Here is an 18,080-nt window from a genome sequence, read left to right as displayed (position 1 = left end):
ACAATGTGTGCTCACAGCCCAGAAGGCCAACTGTATCCTGGGCTGCATCAAAAGAAGCATGGCCAGCAGGGCGAGGGAGGTGGTGCTGCCCCTCCACTCCACTCTGGTGAGACCCCACCTGGAGTACTGTGTCCAGCTCTGGAGCCCTCAGCACAGGAAAGACATGGACCTGTTGGAGCAAGTCCAGAGGAGGGCCACAGAGATGATCAGAAGGATGGAACACCTCTCCTATGAGGACAGGCTGAGAGAGTTGGGGTTGTTCAGCTTGGATAAGTGAAGGCTCTAGGGAGACCTTATAGCAGCCTTCCACTACCTAAAGGGAGCTTATAACAAAGATGGGGACAGACTTTTTAGTAGGGCCTGTTGTGACAGAACAAGGGGTAATGGCTTTAAACTGAAAGAGGGAAGATTTAGACTAGATATAAGGAAGAAATTTTTTTACAATGAGGGTGGTGAAACACTGGAACAGGTTGCACAGAGAGGCTGTAGATGTGCCATCCCTGGAAACATTCAAGGTCAGGCTAGACCTTGAACAACCTGATCTAGTTGAAGATGTCCCTACTCATTGCAGGGGAGGTTGGACTAGATGACCTTTGAAAGTCCCTTGCAAACCAAACTATTCTATGGTAAGAGAGAGTTATGTGTTGCAGCTGTGCTGCTCTTAAGGGCTCACTGCTGCAGGTGGGGGAGAGAGAGAGGTCTGCCACTCTTCCCCCTTTGCCTCCCCTCCCCGCCCCCCCCTCCCCACATTCCAGCGTCATGGTGTGTCTTGTACTGTTCACCACCCCTGAGGCTTACCAGTTTATTGCCAAGGAGATTGAACTTGTTGTGTACTGTCTTGCCAGATTGGCACTTTGCCAAACCCCTGTTGAGTTTGCTCACTGAAGGGTAAACGGGAGAGGCAGGACAATGGCTTGGATTGGAGAGGGCAGACAGGCTCTGCATGTGAGAGGAGTAGCACATTACCCCTTTCATGCTCTCTCATGCCCCCCCTTCACTTAAGTCAGGTTAAGGTGTAATACATGACTTAAACTTTAGAATAAATACTTTTGTGTAACAGCAGCTTTATTCTGCCCAGGGAAATTAAATTATTTTAAACAACAGGTTCTGTGCGGAAGTTTATGTTGAAGGCTGGAGGGAGACTGGAGGGAATAAATTAACAGGCTGTGGTTACTCTTCCCAGGTTGGTCAACAGGCCTTTAAAAAGTTTTTGTTAACGGGCAAGTGCTGTAGGTGTTGCATGAGGCAAGGGAATATTTCTGAATGCATGTCCCAGTAATTCCTATGAAAGAATACCTTGAAGTGAAAGACATTGAATTTGGGATATCTCTCTTGGGCTGAATCTTGAATGATTATAAACAAAGAACAGTGATGATTCAGAAAATCTGTGTGAAGCCTTCCTATGTTTTTATTTGTTTTCAGACCATATAAGCTGTAGCTGCAACAAAGTCTCCCTGGTTTTTGTTTTTTTTTTTTTTTTTAATTTCATTTTAAGACTTGCCACAACCATGTTTTAGGATTGATAAATACCGATAATATTTTGCTGGTGTGGTAAAACATAATACTATATGACAAGTTTAATATTATGTAATGTTAGAAATTCATGTCTGTAAGAAACAGCTGCAAAAATATTTGTTATTTTCATGAGAATGTGTTTATCTAGTGCCATACAGTTGTTTCACTTGTACGAAAAGTCATTCTACTGATGTATTTTTATTAATTTTGTAGGATATAATGTTGTGTTTGTTTGGCATGTCCAATTTTTATGGCTCATTTAGCAAAATATGAATATCCTGCTGATGACAGAATTTAATACGACAGTCTTAACAGAAAGAGTATTCAAGAGCCCATTAGATGAGAATTTGAACTATGCAGTAGATAGATGTTAGGTTTCATATTTACAATTGCCTTTGTAATTTCTGAGGCTCACTTCTTTTAGAAACACTAGAGTGCATCATAACTTTATTTCTAACAAGGCTTACTGCTCAAGAGGCAATTTAAGGTTCCTTTAGAATTGAGAATAAACTTTCAAAAGTGAACCTCTGGACTGCTCCGGTCGAGGTTATTATGATTGCATATACGTGGCACAGTGGAGCAGTAAACCTCTAACAGAGATTACTAGTTCTGCCGTAAAGCAAAAATGTTGTAGCTGAATCTTTACCTGATGAATACTACAAAAAATAAATATTTGTCATCAATGTAGTAAAGAAGTTCTTTGTCATCTAGAAAAGCCTTTGTTAGATAGTAAAGGCACTGCTCATTACTTGGAAGAAAGATTTACTCTGTGCACTGTGATAGAACGAACTGGTAGATCAAGGTAAGCACGAGTTTCATGTTTGGATGAAGGTGGCTGAAACTCATCTCCAGTTGCAGGATGGTCCCTTAAGAAGTTGGATGTTTTGCTTCAGCTGTCTTTTGAGTGGTATTTCTTAAAAAGTAGGTTCATAACTGGGTGCAGTTACAAAGCTGGCCTGTGCTACTTTGTTATATTAAAAATTAGTTCATCGATAGCCCTTCCTCATTTCAATGCCTTTACAAGTAATTACTGAGAAAATGTTTGTTTTTCAGGGATGTTGAAGTTATTTTTTAGCTTTTTAAAAATAAAGCCTGCTTAGTGAATTTTAGCACACTGTGATTTAGTTAGCAGTTGTCAAGTGTTTCTTAAACTCATTGTCGTTAGATCTAGTGAAGTTTGATACTTCCATTACAAAGATTTATGTGTTTTTAATGCAGTAATGTAGTTACATTACATCATGCCTTGCTGCATTGATGATCTCTAATTGTGAAAGGAATTGAAATATATAGTGTGAGCAGGAGGCTGTTGCTTGTATTTGTGTTGCATTTCTCTGTTTTTTTGGTGGTGTGTTTTTTTTCTTATAAACAGACATGATTACAGGCACGATGGGGCCTACAGGAAGGATGGGGAGGGACTCTTTATCAGGGGGTGTTATGATAGGACATGGGGTAATGGCCTCAAACTGAAAGAGGGTAGATTTAGATTGAATATCAGGAAGAAATCCTTTACTGTGAATGTGGTGAGACACTGGAACAGGTTGCGCAGGGAAGTTGTCAATGCCCCATCCCTGGAAGTGTTCAAGGCCAGGCTGGATGGGGCTTTGAGCAGCCTGGTCTAGTGGGAGGTGTCCCTGTCCATGGCAGGGGGTTTGGAACTAGGTGATCTTTAAGGTCCCTTCCAACCCGAACCATTCTGTGATTTACTTGATTTTTAACTGTATATATATTTGCAGGGTCATTTTCTAACTCGTAGCAGTCTCCATGTGTGGGGCCGTACTGTATAGCCATGCAAATAATTGTGCCAGCAATTTACATCACAGCCAGGCCTACCGAACTGCTCTGTGCTGCTCAGAGTGACAGTCCTGCTGCCCCTCCTAGAGACAGTGCGCTCACAGCTTTGCTTGAGTCAACACTGGCACTTCTCTGGCTTCATGGCAAGTTGGCTGAAAGAACTAAATTGGCAGAAAACTAAGGTGGGGGTGGGGTGGGGGTGGTGGGAGTGAAGTGTTGTTGGAGCTAGTCTGTATTACTTTTCAGCCATATCAGCAATCCAGTCCAGTTGACTGCCCTCTCAGTTGGGTATGAAAGCTTGCCAGTGTCACTAAGAACAGGGAGAAGAAACAGGTCTTTGGCCTTTACAGAAAGGCAAATGCAAATTTTTCTCACAGTTTACAGTTTAACTAACTTTCATTCTCCTTTCGTCCTTTCCCTACTCAGATTTTTTCTGAGATATGCCTTTTTCATTTGACCAAATTATTGAGGTTTTCTTGGTTGTCGAGTGTTTTGGTTTTGTGTGTCCATTTTTTTTTTCCTGTCCATTTTCAGTGAATTTTGAACAGTTGACAACATTAAAGAAGTGTCTTGCTTTTTTCTACTTTAATTACATTTTAGAGTTTCTTCTTCTGTCCTACATTTGCAAGTTATTTTCTTGTAGAAGTCATGGAACCTTTCTGGACTTTAATTTCTGTATGTTTTTATAGAGGGGATAATACCTATCTGACATAATCTGTGAAAGTTTGCAGGATAAATCCAGAAGTGTTAGATAACACAAATTCTTGATTTTTTGGGGGGTCTTCTTCCTTTTGGTATGCAAATACCATGCTGTATTTCAACCTGATGTTCCAATTATTGCAACAAACCTGGAAACCCTCTCAAAGTGTTGGTTGCCTAATTTCTGGGTAGATAGGCTAGGTTATTAATCTTATTCTGTATGTAACTGCCTCTCAGCACTTTCTAAAAATAGGTTGCTGTTTGTTTAGTGCTGCTGTATTCTCAGTTGCACCAGCTTAGTTTTTTTTATGAAGTTGAATCCCACGGTGCATAACTAAGTCTAAAATCAGAAGTGTGCAAATCAGATACATAATGTACTGTAAGGTTTCCTGCTGTGTTTTGCTTATCTTGTAAAACTCTTCCAGTATTCAGAATTGAGACCATACGTGATTAACATCACATACTGATTTGCCACAGAAATCATATTCTGGAATTTTTATTCAAGTGTCATCTTCCTTGAAATGGCTTGTTAGCTTTATATACTTTTTCACATTTTGAGAGTAAATGGCAGTTCAGAAATTGTCCCTAGCCTATCCTAACCTTTTATTCTCCTATAAAATAGGAAGATATGTCTCCTGTCTTTGTCTTTACTGTAAAAACACTGAAACTTTCTTCTTCCTTTCTGAATCTTTAGTGTGTCTCCAGTCTAGCAATAAAGGTCTTATGTAAGTAGAGAATTATATACATTCATAATACTAGAGATGAAAAAATTACTTGTTTATTTATTTCTTCTTTTTCCCCTTTATTGTTGAATCCTACTTTTGATGTTATTTAAATTATTTTACTTGTGTGGAAAGTTTGAGTGGGTGGCATACTTACTCAGAGAAAGAAAAAAAAGAAAGTGACTGAAGTCCTTCATTTTGGAAGCGTTTGTGATGATGGTGCAGTTGCCTTAGGTGATTCTTTGTACCTATGAGTAGTCACTGGTTTTATTTGATTGCTGGTTGGAACCACGTGGGACCTCCTGTCCGAACTAAGCCCAGTCAGAGCAGTTTGCTCAGGGCTTTGTTCAATCTGCATGACCTCTCAGGTCAGCCTGGTCCACTCTTGATCACCCTCAGTAAAAAATAAATTCTTTCGTTGAGTTGGAATTTTCTTTGTTCCAGCTTGTGTCTGTTGCCCCTTGTGCTGTGCATCGCTGTGTAGAGTTTGTCTTTATCTTCTCTCTGCCTTCACATTAGGTAGTTGAAGACAGCAAGAAGGTCTTCCCTTCCCCTTTTGAAGGCTGAATAAACCCAGTTTTTTTAGTCTCTCCTTATATGTCATATGCTTGATCCCCTTGGCTATCTGGACAGCCCTTCACCAAACTTGATTTTGTGTGTCACTGTCTTTGTTATAATGGAGAGCCAAAACTGAATGCAGTACTCCAGTTACAGTTTCGTGTGGAAGTGCCATATGGAGGGGAAGAGTCGCTTCTCTTGACTGCTGGCTAAACTTTTGCTATTATGTCATGAGGTTGGCCTTCCAGGTTGTGGGGGTGCACTCCTGATCCATGTTCAATTTGCTGTCTACTGGGACCCCTAGATTCTCTTGAAGAGCTGCTTCCTAGCCAGTCAGCCCCCAGCATGCACTGCTGCATGGGCTTATTTGGTTGCAGATGTAGGACTTCGCATTTTGCTTTTGTTGAACTTTATAAGGTTGTTGTCAGCCCATTTCTCCAGCTGGTCAGGTCCCTCTGAATAGCAGCCCTGTCTGCTTCCAGTGTGTCAGCTGCTTCCCCAGTTTGGTATCGAGTGCTCAGTGCACTTGATCCCAGCATCCAGATTATTAACAAAGGCATTAAACAGTATTTGCTCCAGTACTGATCACTGAGGGATGCCAGCAGCTGGATTTGTACTGGTAGTCATCACCCTTTGACCCCAATGGTCCAACTGGTTTTCCCCTCACCTTCTCATTCATTTACTCATCCCTGTCTCTCTAGTCTGGCTATAAGGACCCTGTGGGAGACCATGTCAAAGGCCTTGCAATACTCGTTACTCTCCCCTTACCTACACATTGGGTTAGTTGGGCACAATTTGCCCTTGGTAAATCCATGCTGGCTTTTCACCTTCTTGTCATTGTGTAGCTGGGAGTGGATTCCTGGAAGGCTTGATCCATAACCTTATCAAGGGTTGAGGTGAAGCAGACCAGCCTGTAGTTCACCAGATCATCCTTGTTGCCCATCTTGAAGATAGGTATGATGTTTTTCCAGTCATTGGTAACCTCTCTCATGCCATGACCTTTCAAATATAGTGTACACTGGCCTAATAGTGAGAGTGGCAAGCTTCCTCAACACCATCAGATGCATCCTGTCTGATCCTATGGACTTCTACATGTACAACTGACTTAAGTGTTCCTTAATCATATCTTCCTTGACAATGGGTGATGTTACATTCCCAAACGCTCTGCTGGTAGAGTTGGGGAACTGGGAGGTCAGAGGGTAGAACTTACCACTAAAATCTGCAGGGGCAAAAAAAAAAAAAAAGAAAAAAAGAAGGATCAAGTTCTTCAGTTTTTTCCATGTTCTGTGTCACTAGGTTGCTGTCCCATTGAGCAGTGGGCCCATGTTTTCCTCAGCATTCTTTTTGCTGCTGGTGTAAATAAGCCCTCTTGAAGTACTGCTGCATTGTTTTCTGATGCTATCATACGGGCAGCATCTTTGGGTGATACATCTACATCTCTGTTGGGAGAATCAGTAGAAAAGGTCAAGAAACACACATTGTCCAGTGTGTGGTTACCACTGTTATTTTACCAGAAAAACCTTCAAAGACATTGCAAAGAAAATGTTCAACATACTTCAGAGCTCTGTCCTCCTCTGTTACTCCTTGTTAATACTTAGAAAATATTAAACACAGTTTGGCAAATGATCAAATTTATGCAGTTCCGTCTTCTTGAGTCCAGTCATTCTGTGTGATATTCTGCACTGTAAGCAACCCAATGTGTGTGAAAGTCCCGAAGGAAAAAAAAAATAATAATTGTTTATCAGAATATGCAGATTATGTTCCATCTTTGTATTACAGACCTCTTATAAATGCTTTTTCTTTGTGTGCTTTTTGTCCAGGAGTGGATACTCAGTATTTATCATTGGTTTTCTGTTGGCATCATATTCTTGAAATGGTGAGGTTTTTATTAGCCATATGAGAAATTAAATTGCCTTCATGTGTGAAAGAATGTCCATACTTTGTATCTGTTAACACTGGTATCGTAGAACTTTACTGCTGAACTCTGTGCTTCATGTAATATCTAACTTACTATTAATTTATGATTACTGCCTGTTACTGGAAATTACAGCTTTTTTTGCATCTGCGTCTAGTTAGGGAGAGAAAAGTTAAAGCATCTTTTAAGCAACAGATCTCTAAATCTGTACCTATAAATGTAGGTTAGGCTATGGTTCCGTGCAGATTTCTTTGGTATTCTTAGTGCCTAAACCAATCTTAGTTCTTGGATGCCTCTTACCTCCGCTGTGCTGTCATAGCTGTGCTGTGGTGGTGTGGTTGAACAGAGCAGGGAACTGATGTGGTTGAAAAATAGCTTTCCCCTGCCCCACCGCCCAAGGCATTTTTGCCTGAATTAGTTTCCTTCCCCAGGTTTGCTCTCAGGTAGGTCTGTGCTGATGTACGCGGTGTACAGGACAGGAGCAAGAAGCCCCAGCTTTCAGGAAGTGTGAGGGGTGCATAAACCTGTTCATGTAGTCCTGCTTCAGAATGTGAAAATGCAACCTCACTGTGGTTACACAGTTGACCTACTAGAGCTGATAGTATCAAAGCTGGAAGATAAAAAGCTATTTTGCATAGAAGCCTGAAGAAGCCTTTTTGAAAGAATAATGAATCAACAGGGAAGGTAAAAATTAAAAAAATATTTCTGTGTCAGATTGTTATGAGTGCTTGTATCCTCTTAACAATATATGTGACGACTCTAAATGAACAACAGATTAGAAGGCTTAGAAGCATTCTTTTTAATTTACTTAAATACGAGTCTGAATGAAGGCAATGATTCTGAGCACATTTAAATTAATTTGCATTTTTTGTGTGAAGGCTGCAGTATCTGCTAAGTTTGTTGCAGTTATAGTCTAAGCATTTGCAAGATGAGGCTTCTATTATTTCTTTTTTTTCAGACCAGTGTAACTGGGGAAAAAAAAAAAGTAAACTTCAGGTCCTCCTGGAAAAACTCCTTGGTCTTGAATCAGACCTTTGTTTGATTTAGGTTTCATGTTTAGGATAGTTCTCGGGCACAGAAAGAGATGTGATCTCAGCAGACGAAAGACTTTTTTAAAAGCTTCCGTGTGCTGAAATAGAGACCTTAAAGTCTCTAATGTTGTATTCTGGGGGTGGGGAGTTCTTTTGACAATACAGTGATACGTCTGAAAAAGTTGCTTTCCTAGAGAAGTTGGTCTTCGTGTGACCAGTACACACATCTGGTGACTGTGGTGGGTTGACCGTGGCTGGTTACCAAGTGCCCACCAAGCTGCTCTATTACTTCCCCTCCTCAGCTGTACATGGGGAGAGATAATATGATGAAAGGCTCCTGGGTCAAGATCAGGACAGGGATATCACTCAGCAATTACCATCATGGGCTAAACAGACTCGACTTGGGGAAATCAATTTAATTCATTACCAGTCAAATCAGAGGAGGATAATGAAAAAGAACAAATCTAAAAACACCTTCCTCCTGCCCCTCCCTTCTTCCCAGGCTCAACTTCACTCCTGATTTCTCTACTGAGTCCCCCCAAGCGGCGCAGGGGCACAAGGAAAGGGGGTTGTGGTCAGTTCACAATGGATTGTCTCTGCCATTCCTCCCTCCTCGTGCTCTTCTGCTCCAGCATGGGGTCCCTCCCATGGAAGACAGTCCTCCGTGAACTTCTCCAATGTGAGTCCTTCCCATGAGCTGCAGTTCTTCACAAACTGTTCCAGTGTGGGTCATTTCCACCGGGTGCAGTCCTTCAGGACCAGACTGCTCCAGCATGGGTCCCCCATGGGGTCACAGGTCCTGACAGCAAACCTGCTCTAACGTGTGCTCCTCCCCATGGGTTCACAAATCTGTCAGGAGCCTGCTCCAGCATGGGCTTCCCACGTGGTTGCAGCCTCCTTTGGGTGCATCTACCTGCTTCCGGCGTGGGGCCCTCCGTGGCCTGCAGGTGGATACTGCTCCACTGTTAACCTCCATGAGCTGCAGGGGGACAGCCTGCCGCATCATGGTCTTCACCACAGGCTGCAGGCCTGGAGCACCTCCAGCCCCTCCTTCTTCGCTGACCTTGGCGTCTGCAGAGTTTTTGCTCTTGCGTATTCTCACTCCTCTCTCCCAGCTGCTGTTGCACAGCTGTTTTTTCCCCTTCTTAAATATGTTATCACAGAGACACTACCACTGTCGCTGATGGGCTCAGCCTTGGCCAGCAGTGGGTCAGTCTTGTAGCTGGCTGGCATTGGCTTTATCGGACATGAGGGCAGCTTCTGGCGTCTTCTCACAGAACACCCTGCAATGCCCCCCTCCCCTGGCTACGAAAACCTTACCACGCAAACCCAATACAGCATCATATCCAAAACAGTGAGAAGAAATAGGTAACGTTTTCCTGGTCAGATGTAATATAGATTACTATGGAATGATGTGCCTTAGAGCAAGGGGTACAAGGCATGCAAAAAAAATCTTCTAAGATGGTACTTTGTGTTACACACTAGGACTTAACTAAATACTGTATATGTTACTCCTCACTTCATTGTTTTAGGCAGAATTCTAAATGATTTTTTTTGCAAATGCATAGCTTTTCTATTATTTCATGGAGATTCACTGTGAACTTTTTTCCTCCCATATAGGAATTGGTTAAGGACACTGTTGAATGATAGAAACTCCTGCTAAAGGAGTTTACAAAACAGTGCCCACACACAGTAGCTGAAAGGTGTTAATATGCTTTCTGCCATTCTTCCTACAGCATACTTTGTTTTGTAACCTAAAATTAGTCAATTGGATTTTACATAAAAAGGCAGTATGGGGATTTTTAAAAGGGTGACTTCAGGATTTTGTTGGTAATGCCATAAAAGTTTTAATAAAAACTGAAATACGAATTAATTTTGCAGCAAACTTTTTTAATTGGCTTTTTAAAATGAAATGTCACTGATCACAATTATTTTAAAAAGCAGTGATGTATGTCAGATACACCTGTTAAGAATGTCTATTTAAATTCCTTCTAGTTTCTGGGGCTGAGAATTGCTAATCTTCCTTGGTGTACCAGCACCAAGGGGAACTTATAGTGGGAGGAAAAATGATTTGCCATTGCTAGTGAAATCTGCTCCAGCATGCTGCCTTAATGGGCACTGTTGGCGCAATCTCTTAGGGCCAGGTCAGCTTATTTGAATATTGTCACCTTCTAAGTATGAATGCGTCTTGCTGATTAAAATGGTCTTCATAGTATACATAGTAAAAATCGCAACACAGAAGTTGCAAATTTAAGTCTTACTACAAAATAGTTAGAAACTTAGCCTGTGTGACAGATGACTTGTTATCCCTGTTAAAACAAACAATCCTGTATAAAATCAGATCCCAAGTGACCATTCAGATCAAGTAACTCTCTTAGGTGAACAGTCTGGCTAACATGATGGTATACTTGTAGATTTGCATTTGTGGTAGGATCAAGAATACTAGAGAGAGTGGAAATTGATCCAGAGCTGTGCGAGCAGAGTCAGACTCTTCTTCCATGGACAACTGAGCTGGACTGTGGCAGTGGACTGGATTATTGCAAAAATGGGTTGCTGGGTTTATGAGAGTAGACAGAATCTGTCACAAGCTGTCTCATGGGAGCAGAGATGGTAAACTTTATAAGATATCTGAAGACTTGTAGAGAACGCAACAGAAGAGCTGGTAGCATTGTTGCACATGATAGGAATCTTGGCATATTCCATAGCAGGTGCAGGGCCACAAAAATGGACAGTTGCAATGTCAGAAAAAAACACGCAGGGAAGATGAATTAATACCTGCAAATTTCTTCTTTAGAGAGGGAGTTCTGTGCAGTGGGGATGGATTTTCTCAAAACAAAATTAGAAGCAGTCTCATGGCACCTAGAGTGGACTGAGGCTGATACATGTGGAGCAGCACATGATTTGATGTAATTTATGCTCAGTGGATAAAACTATTAAAAAAAAAAATCCTGTACTGTAGCTGGTAAAACTAAGGTAGGAACTAGCGTAGAAAATCATGTACACATAGTCCAATTTAAACAGAAAAAGGACCAAAAGAAACCCCATGCCAAAAAAAGTGTTTGCTTCATTTGTGTGAAGAAACCTAGAAAAATATTTTAGGTAAAATGAGAGAACTGGAAACTGACAGAATTAATTTATTTGAAATTAGATAGAAGGAAAATAATTAGAGGGACATTATGACAAATTGAGACTAAAGGGCGACTGGTGAAGAATTGATTGTGTTGATTGAAGAAGTACTGTGTGTTCCAGAAAAAGTTCAAGTTAGATCAGACATAAATGGCTCCAAAAGTTACATGAAATCCAGATAGATTCAAGGACTATGTGAAAAATCACATTACCACTTAAGTTGACCAGGATGCTGACTATAGTAGCCTGTTAAGAGAAATTCTAAAAGCTGCAGAAATAGCAGACATGGCGGGGTGGGGAGGGGAAGGACTACAGAATATCTTAAGAAACTTCTGAAAGAAACTAAAAGATGCAGTCCCATGTACAAATACAGTCTGGCCATAGAATGGATTGAGAGCAGCCCTGAGGAGAGGGATTTGAGGGTGTTGGTGGATGAGAAGCTCAACGTGAGCCGGCAGTGAAAAGCAACTGCATCCTGGGCTGCATCAAAAGAAGCATGGCCAGGGCAGTGATTCTACCCCTCTACTTGTCTCTCATGAGACCCCACCTGGAGTACTGCATCCAGCTCTGGGGCCCCCAACATAAGAAGGACATGGACCTGTTGCAGTGAGTCCAGAGGAGGGCCATGAACATGATCAGAGGGCTGGAGCATCTCTCTTACGAAGACAGGCTGAGCCAGTTGGGGTTGTTCAGCATGGAAAAAAGAACATTCTGGGGAGATCTTATAGCAGCCTTCTAGTACCTAAAGGAGGCCTACAAGAAAGCTGGAGAGGGACTTTTTGCAAGGGCATGTAGTGATAGGATGAGGGGTAATGACTTCAAACTGGAAGAGGGTAGATTTAGGTTAGACATTGGGAAGAAATTCTTTATTGTGAGGGTGGTGAGGCACTGGAACAGGTTGCCCAGAGAAGTTATGGATGCCCCATTCCCTGGAAGTGTTCAGGGCCAGGCTTGATGGGGCTTTGAGCAACCTGGTCGAGTGGGAGGTGTCCCTGCCCATGGCAGGGGAGTTGGAACTAGATGATAGTTAAGGTCCCTTCCAACCTAAACCATTCTCTGCAACCGAAGTGTGAAATATTTGCGGACAGCTTGCGAGTTATTTAAAGACACCATATTGAAGGCTTACAGCACATGAATGCTGCTTATTTAAATAGACTTCAAAAGGCCCCACAAAATGTTGGCATGGCTAAACAGCAGCCTAAGGGGAGATGTCTGAAGTAAAACATCATCCTTCTTGACTCCGAACTTTTGTCCAAATGATGAAAATGGAGATTAGTAAAAAAGCTGGAGGATTAAACCTGTAATTCCAATGAGACAGGCAAAAAAATTTTTGATAAATAACTCCCAACAGGCATAAAAACTATCATTAAGTACTTCTTCAAACTCAATAGAAAAGTTTATGGAATATCTCTAGGGTCACTAGATACCTGAGTTGTAAAAGGTGGCTAAAAGGTCACAGCTAAAAAACCTGAAATCGCTTGCACCTACTTTGGCAACACTTATAAAGGTCTTTATGCCGAATATTTCTTAAGAAGGAATGTGATAGAGTATATGACTCAAAACGAAACATCAGTGGAAGAAATTGCAGCTCATTTAAGCAAACAGTGAACAAGGCAACAGGATCGAATGGTATCGAAGTGTTGTGTGCAAGTGTTGTAAGAGGAACTCGTAGTGTGTTACTTGTTGGTTAGCATTGTCTTTCTGCTACAGGTAAAGAAGGTAGCTAGTATGATACCGATACCAGCTTTTTAAAAAGGCAGTGGAGGTATTTGAGAAGCTTTACATCCGTGAGCTTTGTGACTACACGACCCAGATTCATAGAAATGGTAATGAAGACCAGAATTAATTTCATCGTTGCCTCTGTAAAGTCTTCTACCAAAGGCTTTTGGAGAGGCTAAGTTGTGTATGGATAAAATGGAAAGTTTTGTAAGGAAAAACTGGAAAGAGAGGACAAAAATGTTTTTTCGTTAATAGGAGGAGTAACTCATTGAATTCCACGAGGCTCTGTGTTAACATTGGTGCGCAGATATAAAGAAAATGGATTAATAGTGAGATGACAAAATTTGTAGATGTTCCAGATTTTACTTGGGTTAGTGTAGTGGCTAGCTATTTGAAGAAAATGGCAGATGCTCAGATTTTGGGTTATGTGGGTTAAAATCATATATGAAATTCGGTGTAGGTAAATGCCAAGTAGTCCAAGTGAATAAGAAGTAGGAAAGAGAATTTTTGTAGACACTAATTGGCCCTGAACTGGTTCTTACCAGCCATCAGTGAAAGATGGAATTATATAGTACATAAAGATCAGTGCAGTTCTCCATAGCAGTGAAAACAGCAAATCCAGTGTTAAGACTTATTAGGAAGGGACTAAAGAACAAAACAGAAACATCATACTGCTTCTGTAGAAATTCATGGCACGTATGCATCTTGAATATTCCTCATAGTGTTGGTATCCTCATCTCAAAAAGGGTACAGTAGACTAGAAGTGGTTCAGAGAGAAGCATTGAGAGTGATTTAAAGGCATGAAACAGCTTTTATGTGAGGAAAAATGACTCAGTTTTTTTTCTTTTTCTGCCTGGGAAAAGGATGACTGTGAAAGAACACAAGAGAGATCTATGCAATCATGAGTGAATAGGGAAGGATTACTTATTACTGTCTTCCAAAGTACAAGAACTGAAGGAGTGGAGTACTAAGTAGGGGCAAAAGATGCCAAATTGAATCAGAACAAACAAAAGAAGATACTTACTCATATAATGTGTAATTAAGCTGAGGTATTCTCTACTGCAAGATGCTGTTGATCCTATAAAGTAGGCTTGATTAAAAAAGCAAGCAGGGAGAAGAAAAAGAGTAGCAATGGCTGTTAAACACAAAAATATCATCCATGGCTCAGGAAGTCCTTGGTAGATGTATGTAGCTGGAAGCAGAGGTTGAATATGCAATAATTATTTCTGTGTGCAGTCTTTATACTTTACCATAGACATCTGTTGTTGGTTGTGATTTTTTTTTGTTTGTTTTCTATTAAAACGTAGAGTTGTATTCATTATTTCTAAATGCATTTCCAACTATGTAAAGAAGAACATAGTAAGAAAAGACACATTAAATTATACCAGAGTCAAAGCTGCTGCATAGTTTGTCATACAGAATTTGTGTGAGACAGCTCTTAGTTGCAATAATTAGGGCCTGGGGTGAACAGTGCCTCGCCATAACGAGTGCTGTCTCCATGCACTGGACCTCCGTCACTTAAGAGTACCCCCATGCCATCATATTATATGAAAATCTCCATACCGTTGGATATCGCAGTAGATAAGTCTGAAATTTGATGTAGTGTGACTGTTCTCAGAAAGCTCAGGTTTTTACTTACTTGATGCTAATGCTGAAATTTCAGTTAGCATCAGATGTTAATTCAGGTCAGTGTCATATGTTGAATTAAAGAAAACATATTACATTGAAATTGTACTTGGGGCAGTTCAGGACTGTTACTTTTATATGGAAGAACTAAATATGTGTTTGGGTATTAAACATTTAAATAATAAATTTTAGGACCCTTTCTGCATGCATATAGTTCATATCAGAGAAGGAACCCTGAAATTTACAGGTGTCTAAAACAGTTGATATCCTTGTAAAACTACCTCATGTCATCATTTTTAATAGCTTCTTAACTTGTTGCATTAGTAATTAAGATGTTGGCAGATACTCACTTGTATTTATTTAGAAAAATGAGTCACCACTGCATTGATGAACTTATTTTGTCAAATGATAGTTAAACATTGACATCAACAAAATAAATACTTGGGGAAAGTATATGCATCTGGTTTATTCTTCTAGTTTGTGTTGATTAATAACTCATCTTAAAATCAAGACTTATCTTAACTTGTTCTCATTTCAGCTTTGGATAGATCACAGTCCAAGAGAGATGGAGGTTTTAAAAATAATTGGAGCTTTGATCATGCAGAAGAAAGTGAAGGAGATGCAGAGAAAGAGTAAGGATACTTTTATTTAGGCTATTGAAAGTATAAGTGTCTATTTATAAGTAAATACTTTTTTGTAATTTATTAATAAGAAACAATATATAATATCTTAAAAATTTCAGTGATTAAGGAAAATGGCTTCAAAGAAGTGATTATTTTAAATAGTAAAGTACATAAAAAAGTACATTATAATGTAAAGTTAATTGTGAATGTGGGGCTCACAACATAGGGAACAGTACGTTTCAAGTGTAGTTGTCTTCGGAGCTACTGTGTAATTCTAAGGAACACAGACAAGAAATATGTCAACATGCAAAGTAAGGAAATGGTAAGAGCAGGGTATCCAAGCAGCTTCAACTTCTCCTTTAGTGGTGATGCTACTTGGTACTTCACAGTTATGATTAAGGTACTTCAGTAGCTGTAGGCCTACATCAAGTTAAACTAAGCTTAAAAGACTGTAGGTTTTCCTCCTGCGTCCTTATCTCACTGGGTAGACTTAAGGCTGGTTTTGTTCCCTGATCATTTATTTCTTTACTTGGTATGTTTGGATTTTGACTAGAACTTAAACCCTGTGTGTGTAGTTTGAATACATACTTTGTCCTTGTGACATTTTATTGTTACTTATATGTTTTCTTGATATTAATGTATTTATTTCCAAAAAGACTAATGAATTGTTAAAAGAACAAGTTTCATACATGAAGAATGCATGTTAGGTATATTTGTTGTTCTTAGATATTTGGAGAGTAGGACCTGCAAGTTTAAAAAGGATTCTGTGGTTCTCTAGTAAGGAGAAATTGAATCCTGTGGTTAAATACAAAAATAATTCTTATATGAATTTATATCCTGTAATATTATGCCAAATATTGTGTGTTGGAAGGGAGATGGGAAAGTAGACACATAACCACTTAGGCTGCAGTAGCAGGCTATGCTGTAATCTGACAAAAACATTGAGAAATGCGATGCTTTAGATATTAAAAAATGAGTTTGGGAGTTCATTGAAGTGTGAGGTAAGCATTAAGAGCTTTTGTCAAAACAGAACTGTATTAGAACTTAAATCGACTTTTTAAAAGGTTCTCAAACTAAGGGCTTTTTAATTTTATAAAATTAAGCTTGCCTTTTTTATTTTTAGCAATTTTACATCCATTTCTGGTGCATAGTAATATGTTTTAAGTGTCATGATAGTACACATAATATAGTTAGTATTTGCATTTTGCTTGTTTTCAGAAATAAAAGTAACTCACTTAAGTAAGCATAGCAGATTTTTTTACTTCTGGTATTTTACTGCTGTTTTCCATCTGTCTCCAGCTGATGTTGACTTAAGAACAGAGAATGAACTATGTATAGTGTACTGATGCTAAAAAAAAAAAGTTAGAAAAACTGATTGTGGAACATATGTTTTTATATAGTTACATCTATTTTTAAGATTGTATTTCTGAGTGATTTTTTCATTCCTTTCAAATATTCTGTATGATAAACAGTTCTCACATAGCCAGTGTTGAAATTTTATTACCTACTCACATCAGTAAGTTGTTTTTGTATCTGTGAATTATGGAGAATCGTATCTGGAGGTTTTGATAAAAGAGTAGTTGAAAATTGATTTAAACTGGAGATCCTGCCTTTTTTGTTTACCCATCCTCTGATACCATTTCAGGCAACTTCTCACTCCCTCCAGACAGCTATGTGTTTTAAGCTACCCACGTTTACTCTTGGTAACACCTGGGGTTTTCTGTCTTGATGGTATTGTAAGCTTTGAGCATTTTGAAAAAAAAAAAAAAAAGTGTATTTCTGATACGTTTTTACTTTATATAACAAAATATTGACAGAACGGAATCTTTAGAAAACAAATTATTTGACAGTAAATTGTCCTTTTCTTTCTTAATTCCCTTTACCCTTAGTAGAACATTTCAAAGATAAGCAGCTTTAGTTCACAAAATTCTTCCAGCATAAAGCTTTGCATCCCCCCAATATTTTGAGCATACTATTGTTTCAGTGGCCAGTCCTGCCCAAACCACGACAAATAAGTATGTAGTCTGGCAGGTTTTTAAAATGTCATTGGCTATGCTGTGCTGGTATTTACTAGCAAAGTTTGTAACTTACTGCGTTTCTGTGTGGAGAAAGCTGTAAATCTGAAGGAAGCATCTGGATGCATCTCATGCATGTTGTTGAGGCACTAGCAGTGTCTGACCTTGTCACAGCTTTTTGCCCTCATAATGGCAGACACACAATAAGTTTGTTTTGAACTGGCCCAAGAATAACATTCCAGCACTTAAAGGATTGGCTGTGTTCTTATATTACCCCATAGGACCTGTGCTAATGTTGTTGGTCAATACTGGATGTCTGTTTGGATTATCTTTCTTCAGTGAAATGAACACAAAATAACGTGGCTAATGACTTCCTACCAAAGCAATTTTTAGAATAGGTAGATTATTTTAAAAGAATTGTTTTGTTTAACTTACTTGGGTAATTAGATAGGCTGTGTTGTAATGGTGAGGTGTTGCATAATGAACACAAAAAGAGTAAAGAACTTTGTAAACTGAAGAAGACTTGGAAAAATTGAAGATCACCCAACACAACATATACATTTTAAAATGCTACTAGAATTGATACTTGGCATGGAACTAGAGTTACAGAAATTGAAAGTGGTAATTGACAAGTATCTTATCCCAAAGTAAATGCCTGCAGATAATCTTCAGTCCACTTGAAAGAGTAAAAGTATCATTTTTGATGATTTACAAGATTTGATCTACTCAAGATGGCAATC

At 39.5% G+C, this 18,080-nt stretch overlaps 1 protein-coding gene across 5 annotated transcripts in view; it reads left to right on the top strand.

Annotated features, from left to right (window-relative positions):
* SENP6 (SUMO specific peptidase 6) overlaps positions 1-18,080 on the top strand; it is an 86,451-nt gene that overhangs the window by 8,131 nt on the left and 60,240 nt on the right. For 3 of the 5 annotated variants that reach the window (XM_074581344.1, XM_074581343.1, XM_074581347.1), the window contains one exon: positions 15,241-15,334. The exons of the other annotated variants lie outside the window; for them this stretch is intronic. In XM_074581344.1, coding sequence (XP_074437445.1) covers positions 15,241-15,334 — 94 coding nt within the window. The remainder of the gene's footprint in view (positions 1-15,240; positions 15,335-18,080) is intronic. 5 annotated transcript variants of the gene reach the window in all.

This window comes from Larus michahellis, chromosome 3, assembly GCF_964199755.1.
Source record: "Larus michahellis chromosome 3, bLarMic1.1, whole genome shotgun sequence".
Classification (NCBI taxonomy): domain Eukaryota; kingdom Metazoa; phylum Chordata; class Aves; order Charadriiformes; family Laridae; genus Larus; species Larus michahellis.
The sequence above is the reverse complement of the archived record's forward strand: the minus strand, read 5'-3'. Positions and strand labels throughout refer to the sequence as shown.